At 39.6% G+C, this 17,131-nt stretch overlaps 1 protein-coding gene across 13 annotated transcripts in view; it reads right to left on the reverse strand.

Moving 5' to 3' along the window:
- The window catches only part of MAP3K20 (mitogen-activated protein kinase kinase kinase 20), an 83,596-nt gene that overhangs the window by 17,530 nt on the left and 48,935 nt on the right, over positions 1 to 17,131 (reverse strand). For 10 of the 13 annotated variants that reach the window (XR_005861768.2, XM_421996.8, XM_046944064.1 and 7 more), the window contains 5 exons: positions 13,475 to 13,610; positions 2,693 to 2,737; positions 1,666 to 1,696; positions 1,406 to 1,545; positions 176 to 238 (listed from right to left, as the gene is read on the reverse strand). Coding sequence is in view for 12 of the 13 variants with exons in the window: in XM_421996.8 (XP_421996.4) it covers positions 176 to 238; positions 1,406 to 1,545; positions 1,666 to 1,696; positions 2,693 to 2,737; positions 13,475 to 13,610 (415 nt within the window). In the remaining variant the exon portion in view is untranslated. Of the gene's footprint in view, positions 1 to 175; positions 239 to 1,405; positions 1,546 to 1,665; positions 1,697 to 2,692; positions 2,738 to 4,537; positions 9,480 to 13,474; positions 13,611 to 17,131 lie in introns of those variants that run through there. The other 3 variants (XM_040704334.2, XM_046944067.1, XM_040704333.2) reach the window with 1 other exon arrangement.

Genomic DNA, 17,131 nt, shown 5'->3' on the forward strand with positions numbered 1-17,131 from the left:
TTCTCATGCAACCCGTTCCTGCTGGTGACCCTCCACATGTGTCAAAGGCAGTGGCGGAGCCGCTATGTGAGCGGCTGCCTCACCCTCCTGCCAAGGGCAGAAAGCTGAAACACGAGAGCAGGGAAGTATTTATACCAACACGAGAAGCACTTCATATATAAACAGTGAGACTTGCCTTAATTAATGGTGGAAAATGAAACAGATTTAGGTAGTCATGGGTTAACTTCTCAATAGCAGTCTATAAAAAAAAAATAATCAACAAAATCAAATGAGTGTTATTCAGCATCAAATACCACAAATGCCAGCATGAAAAGCAAAGCAGTTCAGCATGCACCGTGGTTTTCATTGCAGCTACATCAGGGCATGTGACTGCAGTTTAAAATACAGCTCTGCTCTGGAAACTGTCTCGGTAGATCAACCACATTTCGCATTCAGAATCTGAACTGCTTAATCAGAAAAAAAGAAATGTTTGGGGGTTGTTTGGGTTGTTTTTATTTATGCTCAATCAACCCAGGAAGCCGAAATCTTTCATTTTGGGCATTATTGACTTTATTAAGTTTCAATAATTTTCCCTGTAGGAAATGTAAATTAAAGATATCAGTAATGGTGTGTGCTATGGAAAAATGGCTGATGAGCAAAGGGGAATAAATCTCTGTGACTTACAGAGATGAGGCTAAATTTGCAGGACTAGCAATTAGGATAAAAGTATCGCTTTACTGGTAAATTGTGGTATAAAGTCACAACAGAATCCAACAGAATCCCAGACGCTGCTTTTAGAGAGATCATTTTCCAAAGCTCACAGCCAGGAAATGTAACTATCTCCTGTGGCTACATTACTAATACCATTACTGCTGTTGTGATCACGTTTTCCAGACCACAATTTTCCAAATTAGTAACAAACATTATATATTCAGAAGACCATGAAACAAAGCGTTACAAGCAAAGCAACCTGGCCATCAATCAGCTTAACAGTAGTCTAAGTTGGGAAGTTTAGAGATTTCCAAGTAACTTTCTCCATACCTGATCCTCTCGTAGCTTATGAGAAATCTTATGGGACAGCACTCTGAAGATAACCAAAGCTTTCTGCTAGGTAAATGGCTCTGCCCTCTTAGACAAATCTCCAGCAGTATTGTTGATCCTGCCCCCAGCAAAACTAATAAATGAGGAGGAGGATGAAGATCGTGGCACATTTCACACCTCACAGAACGTTCAGGGTTCCTTGGGTTTCAGAGCCATATGAACCTGTAACTCTGATTCTTTTTGTACCAAACAAGCTCTCTATTTAGCTTTATAACTTAAAATATATATATATATATATATAGTTAATACTACTATAACACTGTTTAATCGCTCTCAATGCCTACACTATAATCTACTCTGATGTTCAACATATACTACTAGATACCTTTAAATGGATGATGTGTCCTCTGGAAATGATTCCCATGTCCTTTAAATCTTCTTCTTCTAGAAGAAGCAGTCGCTTTCCAGTGATATGATGTTCCTTAAACAAGCTAGCATATGCACTCATTTCACCAGAAGCATCGCCTTAAGGTAAGAGAGGTTATTCAGAAATCCATAAGGATTTTCGATGAGGGAAGAAAAAGACAGACAAATGTATTTGTATTCATCAATGTGAACATGAAGGTACACATGAACAGCTTTTACCTTTTCTAGTAAGTTGTTGCATCCAGAAAAACTGCAAAATAAAAAACAAAAAACAAACAAACAAAAAAAAACAAGGAATCAATCTTGGAAGTTTGTGTTAGCAAAATGTTATATTACACTTGGTGCTCACAAATATAATCACGCCTTTACAAATTAATTTTACAAATATTTATAAGCTTTCATGAAAGGACTCAAGATTCTCCAATGTCAGTGATTACTTTTATTTATCTTTTTAAAACTGCCTTCTACTTTGCAGGTCGGTTCCTTAGCTTATCATTATGAAGAACAATCAAAATGACTGAGGCAAACAGTACAGCAACCTGCCACACGATAAAAGGGATTTAGTTAAGCCCTTGGAAGCAGCCAGAGCTATCCTGGCTTTTGCTCTGTCTTTACAGGGAGTCCTTCAATAAGCCTTAGCTAAACAATCCCATGCTGCACCATACACAAGGAGCGTGCTAAATGGGACATGAAAATCACTGCGACACAGTGACATGCTAAAGATGAATAATTGGTCTTACTGGCTTAGCATTTTAATTGAATAAAAGCACAAAAAGAAGACTTAATGCTTTTTTTTTTTTTTTTTTTTTTTTTAATATGAGATAGCCCACACCCCTTAATAAACCCTTAACCTTCAGTTTATTTCCATTCCAGTAGCATACAGCAAGATAAAACCTTCAAACCCATTTTAAACTCTCCAGGACAAGCCTTGCTTAGGCAGGTCTTCTTGCAGCACTTCCACATTTCCTAAATGATTGCTGAGGAATGCAGTCCTGGCTGCTGAAAACTCACAGCACAAATTACATTCTAAACATCGAAGAACGTATCTGTCTTATCAGGGTCACATAAATTCTTCATTTATGTATGGTCATTTTAAAAGCCTTTCTGGGACACAAGTTCCACCCAGCAAATAGCAGTAAAATCTCACCTAGGTGCTCTGATCCAGCTTATATTCCCTCCATACCCACCGCAATCGGCAGAGAGCTCCGGCAGCACAATGCTGGCCACGGTAACACAAAATACTCACCACATCTTCTTCAGTCCATGCACAAATATCAAAGGAGGGCAGCAACTGTGTGAGAGACACGAATTGAAAAGAAAACCATCTGACTGTTGTTCTCCCCTCCACCCAAAACCCGCTCTGGTGGCCAGTTTTATTTGGTTCTTTCCCTCCAGCGAAGGGGAGGACTTCAACCTGCAACTCCCTTATGGGGCACCAGAGAGTACTTCCCAGACCAACAGAACAACCCTTTGGATTCAAACCGATTGCGGGCTTACTCCAGCTATCTCACTTCTTGTTTGATACTACGAAAAGGCTTTTGCTATGGATTTGATACCATCCGATTTCTGCAGGAAAAATAATGCTGTGATTATGACACCCTCCAAAATGATGAGCATTTTCTGCAGAAGGAAGTAAAACTGCCACTAGACAGCAGCAAAGAGGATTTGGAGTGAGGCTGCTGTGACCAGTCTTCCTGCTGGGACAATTCTTCTCTGGTTTCTGCCAACGCTCTGTAACTGCTTGCCTGAGGCTCTGTGAGCACAGCACTTCCCAGCCCCTCTGGTGCTGCAGCCCACGCGTGGCATGCTTTGTCGTAGCTCTTAAAATCATGAAGGATAGGTGTGAAATTCTGGAATGATTTGAAAAAGCTGACACAGTAGAAGACCTCATTGCAGTACTGATGGCTGTTTTACTCACAAAAGCATATGCTACCCAGGCTTCACCTTATTTGCATTCTTACCCAGAAAAAGAGTTAATATTAATTTGTATGTACATATTTGGACTGTCCGAATCTCCCGAAGGCTCAATGCCATGATGCACTTGTAAGCTCACTTGATGTATGTAACACCAACCTAAGAGAATAACAGCTCGGTTACCCACTGGCCTCCAGGCCCTTCTTACCTCCAGTGAGTGAGCTTTGTTGGCCTGTGAGCACCCCAGCCCCCAGGCACAGGCCAGGCCCTCACCCTGTCTGCGCCCAGCTGAAGCCCACAGCAGAGCTGCCCCTTCTGGCCCAACCTTCTGGGATCTCCAGTACCAAGACCAAGTTCTAGTATAGTCCACCCAAAACTTCCAGCTGTGCCCATCACAACATTCACGTGAAGCTCCCACTGGAGGATTTATGATTGCCCAACACTCCTTGACACGTCCTCCATAACTACAACTTTTAATGTCCTCCCCCTACTTTGAGCTTGAGGACTCTTCAGACCCTCTTCCTCCTACCATCACCCTCAGAGCCTGCTGGGCACAAATCATCCGTGAGACCTGAAAGCACCTCTGAGAAAAGGACCTGGTGGGCCTTCACACCTGTCCTCTTTCTTGCCCACTGCAACCCCAAAATGGACAGAGCCAAAGGCATCGTAGTGAAGTGTCAGATGGGAAAATGTGCTTGCTAGATAAAGACTTGAATTTTGACTGAAAACATGGTGCTGTAAAGACAATCTTCCAAATCTACCTACTGCTATCTTGTGCTAACAGTTACCTGCCGCCCAGGCAGTAGTGCTGAGGCAACACCTGAGCACAAGGAAGGGCAAGTGGCCACCACAAAGACCCTTGTGAAGGCAGCGGGCCGTGCCTTTTGTGGGTACTTATTGTCAGAAGGCTGGTGCTGTGTGAGGAGCTTCTAGAATAACTCCCTGCAGAAGTCCAATATGGCATTCTTGATTGTATAACAGATGTTTTCAGGCTTTCCCACATTTAAATATAACCAGAGTATATGCCATATTCTTTCAAAATGTAAAAAAATGGAAAGAAAAGATGGGCAGAGTAAAGTAGAAATGTTACACAGTGAGTAACATAAAAATGACTCGAACCACCAGACAGTAAGGAACCTCTTCAAACATCAGCATTTTACACAGGGACACAGATGCATAAAATTTACTGTCAAAATGTTTATTGCAAAATAGAGTTTGGAACAAAGAGAAGCAAAGGAAAAAGTTCACATCAATAGAAAGTTTATGACACCAATTGAGGAAATTGAATACATTGCATGGTTTCTTTTTGGTTGTTTGCTATGTTTTTACACTGGAAAATCAAATCCACAGTGTGAATAAAACAAGACATCATATGTCAAGTGCAATAAAGAGAGTAACTGACGCTGCAAGGTTTTACCACACAGAAGTGTAACATTGCATGTTCCACACAAATTATATATTCAGTTTACAGCACAAGAGTTTTGGCACAGGCACTGTTCCACCGTTTTCTCAGAAGGGAGAATAATTTTTTTTTTTTAAACACTGAAAATATTTTCTATTCAAATTTCATCTGTTCACACCTGAAGTGTAAGTGGCATCAATTTCTATAATTCAGTACAAAACCTTTTCAGTAGTGCAAAAGCAAGAAATGCAGTGGACTATATCTGACTTTCAAAGGCATATGGATATTTAGCACACAATACAAAATGTTTAAAGAAGGATGTTGGTTCTACATTTTCAAAATTAAATCTTCACACATCAGAAATCTCTGTGCAGATTTTACAGTGTACACCAAGTCGAAGTCTGGGGAAAAGGGGAAAGGATTCTCCTCCAGATTCCTACTAGTGCATTTTAAGGGCTGTGAAAATTACTAAATGAACTTATCTTTTTACCTGAACATTCTACATAGGACTGTAGTCAAAACCTCTGTCGAGTTAGAGGTCCTATTAAAAACCTGTAAAAGCTGCCTGATTACAGAAAAAGGAACTACAGTACTAAAGACACGGTGACTCTGCTGGATACTAAATAGCTGTATGCACACTACAGATTTACTACTACAGCTGAGAGCAAAATGACTTGTTATTGCAACAAATATTTAAATCTTAATAACTGTTTCAACATCTAGAACGAGAGGGAATCAACATCTAACAGAACTGCTCAAACGATAAAGAAATGACAAGGCAAACACAACTGTGAGACAAGGAGCTACTCCAGACCTCACCTCCCCAGAGCCCTTCACAGCTAGAGGGGACAAACTCCAGGCCAGGCCTCCAGCCAGCTGGGGATGCACCACACCTACACCCCATACCTCCAAGGAATTAGTGGAGTCACAAAACTGGTCAGATTAAATCACAAATGCAACCAGATTAAGAGTTTTACACCATTAATTCCTCCCCTGTTTTTTCCCCCAGTGCCGAAGGAAAAGAAACAGAGTTGGGAGTTAGGACACCCTGTCTTGGTCCCAGCTCACTCTGTATCTTTAAGTGAGCCAAAAGACGATCCTCGCCATTCTTCTCTTAAGCCACCCCAGTAAATGTTGGCAGAACATCAGCCTGGTGAAAATGAGAAGCTGAGGCCCAGTTCTTGCATTTCCCTCCTGTCAAGTACAGCAACACCATTCTGCTGCAGATACATGCAGAACTTTAGGGAAGGCAGAGAAATATGGGACCCCAAAAGGCCCGATGGAGAGAGTGCGCTTAGAGGTGCACGAAGCATGGGAAGGCCTTGGGTGGTTTTGCTCACAGCCCAGAGTAGCCACAGAAACACCTCTGGGGTTTGGTTAATGCTTTCCTAAGCTGGCACAGCAAGATCAGGTCTGGAAGATGAAAACACTATGATCTCCTCCAAACAACACACCTGCCCACAAGAGATGCTTCCAAAATCTTTATCTAGCTAGGAGTTTGTCAGAGGCAGAAACAACACAGCTGATTCTCACATACGATTTTTGGCTTGTAAACTGCAGGCATCTGTTATGAAAGCCATCACAGAAAGTAAAAATTCAATCAATATCATTTTTTTCTTATAAGCATAGCCAATATCCTAAGTATAACACTGCGATGATAGAACTGCACCAACAGAGCCCATCATACGTTATCTGTCATATCTTAACTTTCTTAACAATTCAGAGATCTTTGCTACTTTAAGCACAAAGCAAGTTGTTTTAAGAGAGTCTAATCTTTTCCTTAATACAGCTTAACTTGCTTTGAGAAGCAGAGAGTGGAGAAGGTGAAGAATAAAACCTTCCCCCTCCCATAAGAGAACTGGAACTAAATAAATAGCCAAAACTCCTATGGACATGTTACCAATTTCTGATAATATTCTGCTGAAATAAGATAAGCACAGGGGGAGTCAGTATAAAAATTTGGAAAGAGACCCAAATTTGGGGCTTTGGTAACTAAGAATTCCTGTAGTGTACTACTCAAGGCCTATTTTTAATTCTGTAAACACTAATGAGTGAATGTAAAAATTCAATGAAAACACAAATATAAATATGCATAAAGTGCTCTGAGAGTGTCAGATCCTAAAAAAAGTGCAAAACATCAGTGCTAGAGACAAGTATTTTTTTTTGAACGCTAATCGTACTGAACCAAATTTTGTTTTCAGTTAAAGCTGTACAACACTACACTGCATATGTGGTACAATAATCTATGCACAACGACACACATCTTAAGTGCACATATTAGATCAAATTTTCCGGTGTGCAATGTGGAAGTTAACAAAATAATATAACCGCTCTGGGTGTCAGCAGACATAAACTTATAGAAGAGTGCAAATCTGCACTGGAAATAGCCTATTTGTTCTTATTTCCAGTTTATTCTTTGGCTTTCAGTATCTCTTCTCTCTAAAATCAGATTGCTTCGATGGACCTAAAATGCCATCCCTACCTGCGACTAAGGAGCATGTTGCCCCCAGGATGTAGAGTAAGCTTATCACATCATTTATATTACAATTCTGACATGAAAAGGCCTCCTGATGCACGAGTGTTAACTTCAAGCCAATGGACCTGCAACTGTTAGGAAGAAGGGGAATGAGGAACGATATCCTACTTGAAAGGAAGCATTTTGGACGGCCTGGCCCAGTGCAAACTGAGTGGAGCACGCTAGCTCTGGCTGCAGCGCTCACTGCCTCGCAGGCTACCAGACCAGCGCCGGTGTTTCAGAATAAAACAATTCTGTCTCACATCGCAAAGAGGTGCCCACTCATCACTCTGGGAAAACTCCTTCAAAGAACTTTCTCTTTTGTTGTCTGAACATGTAATGATTTCAGGCCTGCTGTTATCTAATGTATCCATTTTTCTCTAAGCTATCTACAAAAATACTCACCATAATACATAGGTTAGAGCTGTGTAACAGACAAGCCTATAATTAAAGAAGCCACTCAAAAACAGAAGTTTTCATAAAAGAAACCCCTCCAGTAACAGAGAATGGAATTTTGACAACTTATTCCCACTGTAGCTGAACTAGACAGTAACATTTCTCTTTTGAAATGCTGTCCTTCTTCCTTGGGCAAATATTTTACATCAGCTTCCTTTCTAACCTGCATTTGTGCTTGTGCTGGTTTCCCTCCCTCCTCCTGCATTACTGCTAAAGGGGTCATCAGGAGAAACATACTCACTGCTCTCAACACAAGTGCCTGGCAGGCAATTATTGCAGCAGATTGTTACACGCTGAGTTTTATGGTAAGTCATAACAGTAGCGGCAACGCTTTAAAAGTGATTTAGCTGCAAAAAAACAGATACTCAGGGACTTGTAAATATTCCTTATATTACTGCCACCACTGAGATTTTCACATAAGCCACAGAAGTAGGGTCCAACCTGAAATGTCACCGTGACTTCTCCTCGTCCTTTTGTAAGGACAGCACACGTGCCTTAAGAGATGCAACAGAATCAAAATTTGCTAACACCCATTTTTACTCTCAGGTATCAGAGTAAGTCCATCAAAGTTAATGAGGCTTCCTGAATTTACATCAACATAACTGAAAATTAGCTTCTAGATCACAATATCTGATAATAGATGCAGAAGTCTGATTGCAATTCGCTTTGCTAGAGTGAATTATATACACATGCACACACACGCAAGGGGAAAAGCATTTATACAAATCACCTACTAATACGGATTATCTGGATTCTGCTGTTACTCAGTTTTTAAACTGTGTATTTAGCTTACCCTTTTATTTCTCTCAGCTAAGCTTCTCTTTTCCTAGAAACGTATTTGTGACTTCCCATAACCTCACCTTGAAAAAGCTTTAAATTAGAAACACAGCAAACCCCTTCACTGCAACAGTAAGAAAGATTGGATTGCGGAGAACAGCAAATCTGAAAGCACAAGTATATTCATATGATTGACAATTAAAGGGGTAAAGATAGTGACAAAAAAAAAAACTGAAAAAAATTGCAGTACATTAATTGCATTAAAGGCATTGAAGTTTCCCCCAATGTTATCAGTTCTTAAGTTTATCAAGCCATAGTTTCTGTAATCAGGCATCAAGAATTACAGACATAATCATAGTTCTTTATAGTAATCTCAATTACTTTGGAAGCTTAGTACCAAATTTCATCAAAACAGAAATAAGTCAACACAATCTAAACAAGAACAATGTCTTTCTACACACAAACATGCTCAGCCTGGAAAGTGTCTCACTTTTTTTCTTTTACAGGATTTGAACAGACCAAACTGACAGGGTTCTCGTTCTTAAACTTTATTGTTTTGCTTTGCTAAAACCGATTTCAGATTTAATTCTGTAACTGATTTCATTCGCTGCTATCATCTGTGTCATCAAAATCATCATCATCATCATCGTCATCTGACCAGTCGAATTCACTGAAACCCAAAGCCATGTTGATTTTCTTTCCTTTTCTCATAGAGGTGGTTTTAGAAGAATTCTTTTTGGCTTGCATGTTTATCTGCATTCCAGAACGCAGGACAGATCCTGCTTGGTTCAGAGAGAAGATATCCCCAAAGCCCGTCATCATCAAGGCCTTCAGACTTTGGTTCATGCCAGCTACCTCCCCGTTACTTGTTGCTGTGATCTGACATGACATCTCTGCACTCTTTGACTCCTCTGTTTTAGATTCAAAGTAAGACTCCTCAGACATTCTTGCAGCAAGAGGTAAGAGAAACTATTTGAAGGAGGAAAGGACAGAGCAAAAGTGAAAGTTAGAACCAATTTAAAAATCAAGGAAAAAGACACCACCAGATTAGTTGGCAATAAACAGAAAGCATAATGATTAGTGAATCTAAACATGGAGATCAAGAATTCATTACAACTGCTTAATTCTGTGCTCGTCGTTCTCAAAAGGAAATGCAAAATCACGGAATCACATGGCAAGAACCACGGGTAGCAGAGCTTTCATGATAAAAGGAGGTTCAGGCTCTTCAATCCTTGTATTTTGTACAGTATAAAACAGATTATGATGCTTTCTAGCCAGGTCAGCTGGCTCCTGGGTCACAACATAAGTCTGAGTGAGTTGCTTAACTGAACCTTTCAGGATTGAAGAATGAATCACATTAAGATTAGAGAACCCAAACAAGCTCCTGAAGTTTGGTGCAGAAGAAGCAGCCCTCTAAATATTAGAAATAACAGCAGCAGTATTATTTGTGCAAAGGCTCTTTTTGAGCATATACTCAAAAGAAGAAAGGGTCACCCTGCTACAGCCACAGTCAGAAACAAGCCTCTCACCAATTCAAAGGAGACAGGAACCACCCTGAGCCTGTGCCAGCACACTGCTTCTGGAAGCTGTTCCAGGGAGAAGCAGGCATGGGAAGAGGGGACTGCTTGGTCAGATTCTTCAGGTTGGTTGGCTTTTTTTTAAAAAAATCTTTTCAGTGGTATAAAATTCTAGATATTTCCCATTTGATTGCACGTGATATTAAATCTCTACTGACTAAATCTTCATCTACAGAAAATTGTGTTTTCCTGTGTCAGTCTGCAATTACAGCGTTTTACAAATTGAAACCATTTCCAGTTAAATAACAATGCCTCTTCAGAGTGCAGCAGCAACTAACTTCAGTGACACGCCTGCCTTTTCTTCACAGGGAGCAAAACCGCGGGTGTATGGACCTAAATTAAGCTACCAAACTAAAGCAAGAGCAAAGGAGCTGGATGTGAACAACTGAAATGGCCTTTCTTTTCAAAGCTGCCCCAAAAATGACCTGCCCCGAAGTCATGTTTTTCCACATCTTTCTTAACCTAATCAGAAAACTGACTGAAGTATTGACAACAGTTGATTGGAACAGTTTTATGAGAGGATTATGGTGGTGCCATGGCCTGCCACACAGGAGGCTTCATGGCCAGGCTGCTCAAAGAGTGCCCATTTCTTTTCAAAACCACTTTCATTAACTAACTGTCTATGATTTAAAATGAAGAATATCTGTCTTTTGTTTCTCTCAGGTTTTTCCTACTTACATAGGCTTTCCATTCGCATTGTGGTGACAAAACTCATTGGTCATTGTTTAAGAAATGAAAGTAAAATTAACAAGTTGGAGAAACGGGGAGCTCTTAACACTCTTCTTGTGTCCTACGGCTGTCTAGGTGATGCCCAGCTAAGTCTACATACACCTGGTTATACAGGAAAAGATGATCACCAGAACACTACTTAAATCAAGAACACCAATAGCTTCTAGAGAAGGAGAAAATTAGCTCCTACTAACATAGAGGAAAAAGAAGAAATAGCCACGGAAACAAGATGCTCAGCACACTCATTTAGTGCCAGGTAGTTCTTTAATCAGCTATCAGAGTTTTAATCACTTAGGAACCATGGAAATGCATCCCCTGAAACACGGGAAGAACTTTATGAAAATCAACAAAGCTGCAAAAGAGCTTTCCTCTAAAACATATTTCTGTGTCACTGTGCAATGTTTGGCAATAGGTTAAACTGCTAGTAGGCCACAGCTGTGGTGAATCTTCTTGCTTGCTGTCCTCCTTTGTATGAGATTCAGCTCAGCTACATGCACCTCCCTTGTTGAGCCAGGTCATCTTTCACAAGAAGCCTCCCATTTCACTACAGCTGTGGACATATTTGATTCCTTCAAAAGGCTCCATATTCCCTTGTGCAAGATGCTCTGCACAAAGGAAATTTCCTGGGATAAGACTTGGAGGTGTCTGTTATATAAGTCACAGCAGAAACAGTCCAAACAAGCAGAGAGAAACACTACTGTCACAGAAGTGTTTGTAAGGCTTGGCCTCATCTTTCTCTCATACTGATGTGTGCAAAGACAAGCCTATTTTGAATAGGCGCAGCTTCCTACTACTCAGAGCTACCTACCATGTGGGATTCCAGGATGAAGCTTCTACCAACTCTGTGGCAGAGTCAGCTTCCCTGTTTCCCTTTCACTTGGTTTGAGTTTCTCCTCCCACACACCACTTTAAAAGTGTCTGCTGGCCTCCTGTCTTTGCTGCAGAGCAAAATGAAGAAGTGACTGCCGAGTGCACAGCAGGGACAACAGTACCATCTGAGACACAACAGGGCCTAGAGCCAGCTAAAAACCAAGCATAAGCCTAGTGGGCACTCTAAGCTGTGTTATTAGCTCCAGGTTGCATGTCTTCACAACTGTTCTTACAGCCAAGGTAGCTTAAAATCAAGCAGTGCACCTCTCTGCTGCAATCATATGGTTTGGCATTGCTAAGCAGACGTACCCTGAACTGAGGGACGGAAGGAGACACCTGACTCCAAGGATTACAACTTGCAGAGAGAATGCCCAGGGATGTTTTCCAAATGATATATAGCTATGAATTTAAGAGAGAGTTGAAATTCTACAAGGCACTGGTTATAAATACATTTGCTATGAAGAAACTGATCCTGCTAGAACAAGTCAATTTTTTGCCAATATGTAATTTTTTTTTCCAAGAAAAGGACTTTTTTCCTTTTTCTTTTTTAAAAGCTGTTTCATGCAACAGTTCACTAGAGATCTATGGAAAAAAAATATTCTATTTTTCTGTTAGAAGAAATTGTACTTAAATGCAATAGGAGAGTTGGGTTAATATTATGCAGAAAAGACAGTTCATGCTCAGCACAACAGGCCATAGCACAATGCTTTATTCTTTCAGCAATGCCAGCTACAAGTGAAAAGTAGAAGTCATAAGCAGGTACAGCATAAAAAACCCTAGGGCCTTGCTTGCAAAAAAATTTGCTCATTAAAGCTGTGTCTCATGCTGTGAGCAAGACAGACTACAGTCCACAGCTCAGTTACTAGAAGTTTGCAAGCAGTAAAGCAGACATAGGGATATCTACTAAGAACACATAGTATCTGCACATATGAAAACATTCATTCTTCATTGTTTCTTTACATGGTCACAGCTGGAACATGAATGCAACTTCATTCAAACAACAGGAATAAGCTCTGCCTTAAACACAAGTTGTATGTAAATGGCTCTGATCAGAATCAATGATGTAAGCAAGATAAAATTGTGCACAAGTATATAACGTATTATTGCAAACTCAATTTCAGACTTGTTTTGGCTAGTACTTTAACAGTGTGCTTTTATTCAGGCACCAACCCTGTAGTCTTCCTTCTGCCAATCAGCCACTGAGGATATCACTTCATTAAGAAATTCAAGATGATACAAAGGACTTTTTGTGTTCAATTTATTAATAGGTCCCAACAGCTAACAACCAGCCAGTATGAGCGTGTTAACCCTAACTATGTACAAAGTCCCACATTAACAGCTCTAATTTTGACCTTCTTCCATGGCATGGAAATTTGCTTCTTCTCATAGTAAAAGAGTATTTAAAAAAAAATACATAGATTTCTCAAGCTTCCTTCGGCAATAAACAAATTAATCTTACTTTTAAGACCAAATGCTGTGTCCATTTAAAGTCAACAACTTTCTAGTTGAAAACGACTTTACTGAATGCAATCAAATTTTAAAGCGGAGAATGGGAAACTCCTCAAGAGCCCATGGCACAAAATCAACTATAGACAGTATCTGATATCCAAAGCATTACATGAATTTTTTAAAAATAATATAGTCATTTGCAGTGACATTATAAAATAGACCCAACACAACACAAAGAAAACTGGAGCACTAGTCCCTTGGTGTATCCCTAGATTTACATAGGCAAAGCTCCAAACGCTTTCTGAAGTAAAATGAAAGGATGAATTATTGTCTACTTACAGGAGTATTGGACTGTTCAGTTAACTTCTGCTCCCACATCTTCAAACGTCGCTCCCGTTCCTTTAGTTCCTGCTCTTTAAAGCTCAGATCACGCTCCAGTTTCTTTAGTCTCTCTAAGGTTGCCTCAATTTCACATCTGCACGGAGACAATTTGTTACGTCTTGTCTTTTCTTGACAGATATAAATTGTTCATAATTCCCACTTGAATGTTAATTAAATGTGAAAGGCTGAAAAGTACAATACTAACTCAAGCAGTTCATTTAATTACCAAATGCAAAGCCTTTCAGAGCTTTAAGAACAACTGGCAATGTTTATAATTCAGAATAACCATAATACCTCCAACTGAAGAAAAACAGAATTTTTAAAAAAGTAGGAACGCCATGTTATAATAAAATTCTAGAAACTAAAATGCCATTTTTCCACCCGAACATCAGGAAATATATTATCCATAAAGTAACTATAGTAAGTAAAGATAATGGGACAATCATTAGCAATACAATGTGAGTACTCTGGAGAAGCCCATTTGCCTAGTTTTACAACGTGGCCATAAGTTTTACTTGAACTTGTGTTCATCATACAGAGGCTCAGTATTTCAGTATTTTTGCTACTAACTTTCCAGTTTCTCTAGGTCAAGATAAGAGCACGTACATACGAGCAAGAATACAAAGCATATGATCCAGCCCTCCAAATGGTTACCAGCTTCTCAAATTAGGAATAGTTAATTAAAAGATTTGGTTTACATTTTTTTTCTGCTTTTCACCACACAAACAAAGGTGAGAAAAACAAAAAAGACGGGGAGCAAAGGCTGTATTCTAAGGAGCTTAGATATGGCCTCCGTTGGGTTGCATTGCATATACTTCATCCCTTAAACAAGTGGTTTCCTTTGACATGCTTTCTAGTAGTATCTTTTAAGCACGTTCATGAACTGAACTGCTTCTGGAAAAGAACTTAACAAGCTCTGCACTACAAAGGCATGGGTGTGCACTAGAACATACAGAAAAAATAATTTCATCAGTAAATGCAGCTACATTTTTTTTGCTTGTAAGATAACCAAAGAAAAAACTTCCATTTGTTATCAGATGCTTCATTTGTATGGAAGTTATTTAGCAACCAGTTACTTCAGCTACTTCCCATTCACAGTGTGAGAACAGTCCATTGCAGCGTTCTGGTTTTGCTCCTAAAAAAGAGAGCAAGCTCCTAATGAGACAGATCCTGAAGGGAGCTCTTAAGATAGCCAGGGAGACTTGGCAATGCCAAACACTTCCGCTCAAACTTTCACAATATTTTCTTCTGTAAACATACTGCAGAAAATCTGTTCCTTCTGATATTTACAAAAAGAAAATAAAAGGTCTAGCACAACGGTGGCTGTCATTTCTGCTTGGTAAAAAATAAAGTGTTTTTTTCCCTGTCCTAATACAGAGTGATTTAGCTCTTCTCCGCTATCAAACTAAAGGAATTCAGGCTCTTAATGTGTGAAAGTACATACCCAAAGAGCCTACTTAAGTAAATGAGAGAACTTAAATATCCTAAATTTTGATATGCTCTACTTTATTAAGAAATCTCTGTCAGAGAGTAATGCTCACGGAAGTCCAGTGAAAAGACGCAGAGTGTGTATAAGTAGCAAACTACTGCAAACTCTGCCACCATGCTTAATTCCACTGCAAAAATCAGCCGCCTGGGGCAAGGGCATTTATCCCACTTAAACCATGCTGAGTGAGCTGCTCAGTGTGGTGGTCAGAACAAACATCCCTCACAATTATTATGCTTCAGATTTCAAGAAAAATTCTCTCTCTTTTTTAGGCATGTAAAGGTCAGGGCTGCTCTCTGCGATGGGTGGAAAGTTGCCATACATCCTAATAAACAGCAAATTCAACATTTGTTTTAAAATGCCTAGAAAATACCAAAAGCAATGCTCCAGACAGATCTTCTGATACATACATTAGGCAGAATTCAGAAGAATAGATCTTGTGATTCTCTGAAGGAATGAAATGGAAAAGCGCTGCACAGAGGGTCAGAAAGCAACTGCTTTCCCAGCATTCGTTTCCTTGTCACAAACCCTTCCTGGTCAGCACAACACGTATGCCCCAATGTCCTGCAGCAACTACAGAGCAATTACAGGACTGCTGCACACTACTTTTCTTAGGTCTCAACATCACTGCCACATACATGCAACTCTGTAATTTTTTACATATGTAAATTAAGGCTCTCTTTTAGATAATATTCTGCACTAGCAATGTCTTGGTAACAATAGCTTTCTATAAGTCAAAAGTCTATTTTGTGCTGTAATTACCTCTCTTCATTAGCTACAAACTTCTCCTATAATAAAAGGTCAGTCTGCAAAAACAGTTGCATTCCGGAAAATAATTCCACTGTATAATAAAACTGTGTAATTAAAAGAGAAAGCTACCGTACATTGCCCAGTTAATGAGTCTTCCTTCATAAATGAAGCAGCTTGAAACATTATACATTGCAGGGAGCATGTATTTGTTTGCTTCTGCAGTTTCAGCTTGCTTGCTTTCTAGAATAATCTCATTCGGTGACACTGAAGAATGTGTATGCTGTTACTAGAAATTATAATGATAAACAGCCACAGATTAAAAACAATGAGTGGTATTTGTTTATATGTCCTGAATTGTTACTGATACACTAATGTAAGTATCACTAATAGACTGCTTTTAATCATCTGAACAGTTGCTTGTAAGGAGAGGATGCAAGTTCAAGAAACGTAGTGAGTACACAGGGCTAAACGCAGACAGATGCGATCTCTCACTGAATTGGAACATCATTACTTCAACACCAATTTTTTCCTATCATAATAAAAGTGACTTGGGAAAGAGCTCCAAAGATAGGACAGATGGATTTAAACATAAGGCAGATCTGTGCAACTTAGCCATAGGACAGTGTGTCAGCGGGGCCCTTATCCAAATAATAATAATGTGAGGTGTAGAATAGTTAGGAAATAAAATAAGGACATTATAGAACCCAATTCCTTCCCTACTGTTCCTTTGCAAATGATGATGAGACAGTAAATAAAGGAATAAATAAAGCCACGAGTGAAAGCTAAGATTTTTCAATGCAGAAGTTAAAGCACATTGAACTTTTAGACACCTCTTCTCAGAAATGGTCTTAGTCTGTTCTGCTTTACCCCTTGGGATCACTTTATGCATACAAGCCTTTAATCTGTTTTAACTTGCATACTTTTTGTGTACTTTCTACTAATTTGTTTTAACCTTTCTGAGTGTCTCCAGGCAGATGTGACTTCCACCTCCATTACTAGAATTCAAGTACAAGAGAATCACTCTTATCCCAGTGTCTGAACGAGTCCCCATGCAATCTGTGCGCTTTTTGCAGTTGTGTTTTCATTTTAGCTTAATTGGGAAGTCGTCTTTGCTTTCAGGCAAATCGTGCCCAATCCCAAATTCATCTTTTCTCTCTCATATCTCCTTCTTTCCACGTTATTTGTTCTTCCAGAACTAAATGTGCCAAGTTTACTGCTAACACAGTAACGAAACGTTGCCATGACATCAGAGGAAAGATTTTTGTTCCTACATTGCTTTCCTTTAAGACCTTGTTAACCATTCCTTATGCAGCAGCTTAGGTGCATCAAAAGAACTTTTTTGGTGAAAACTTGAATACTTGGACACACTCCAAACAATG

Source organism: Gallus gallus, chromosome 7 (genome assembly GCF_016699485.2).
Source record: "Gallus gallus isolate bGalGal1 chromosome 7, bGalGal1.mat.broiler.GRCg7b, whole genome shotgun sequence".
Classification (NCBI taxonomy): Eukaryota; Metazoa; Chordata; class Aves; order Galliformes; family Phasianidae; genus Gallus; species Gallus gallus.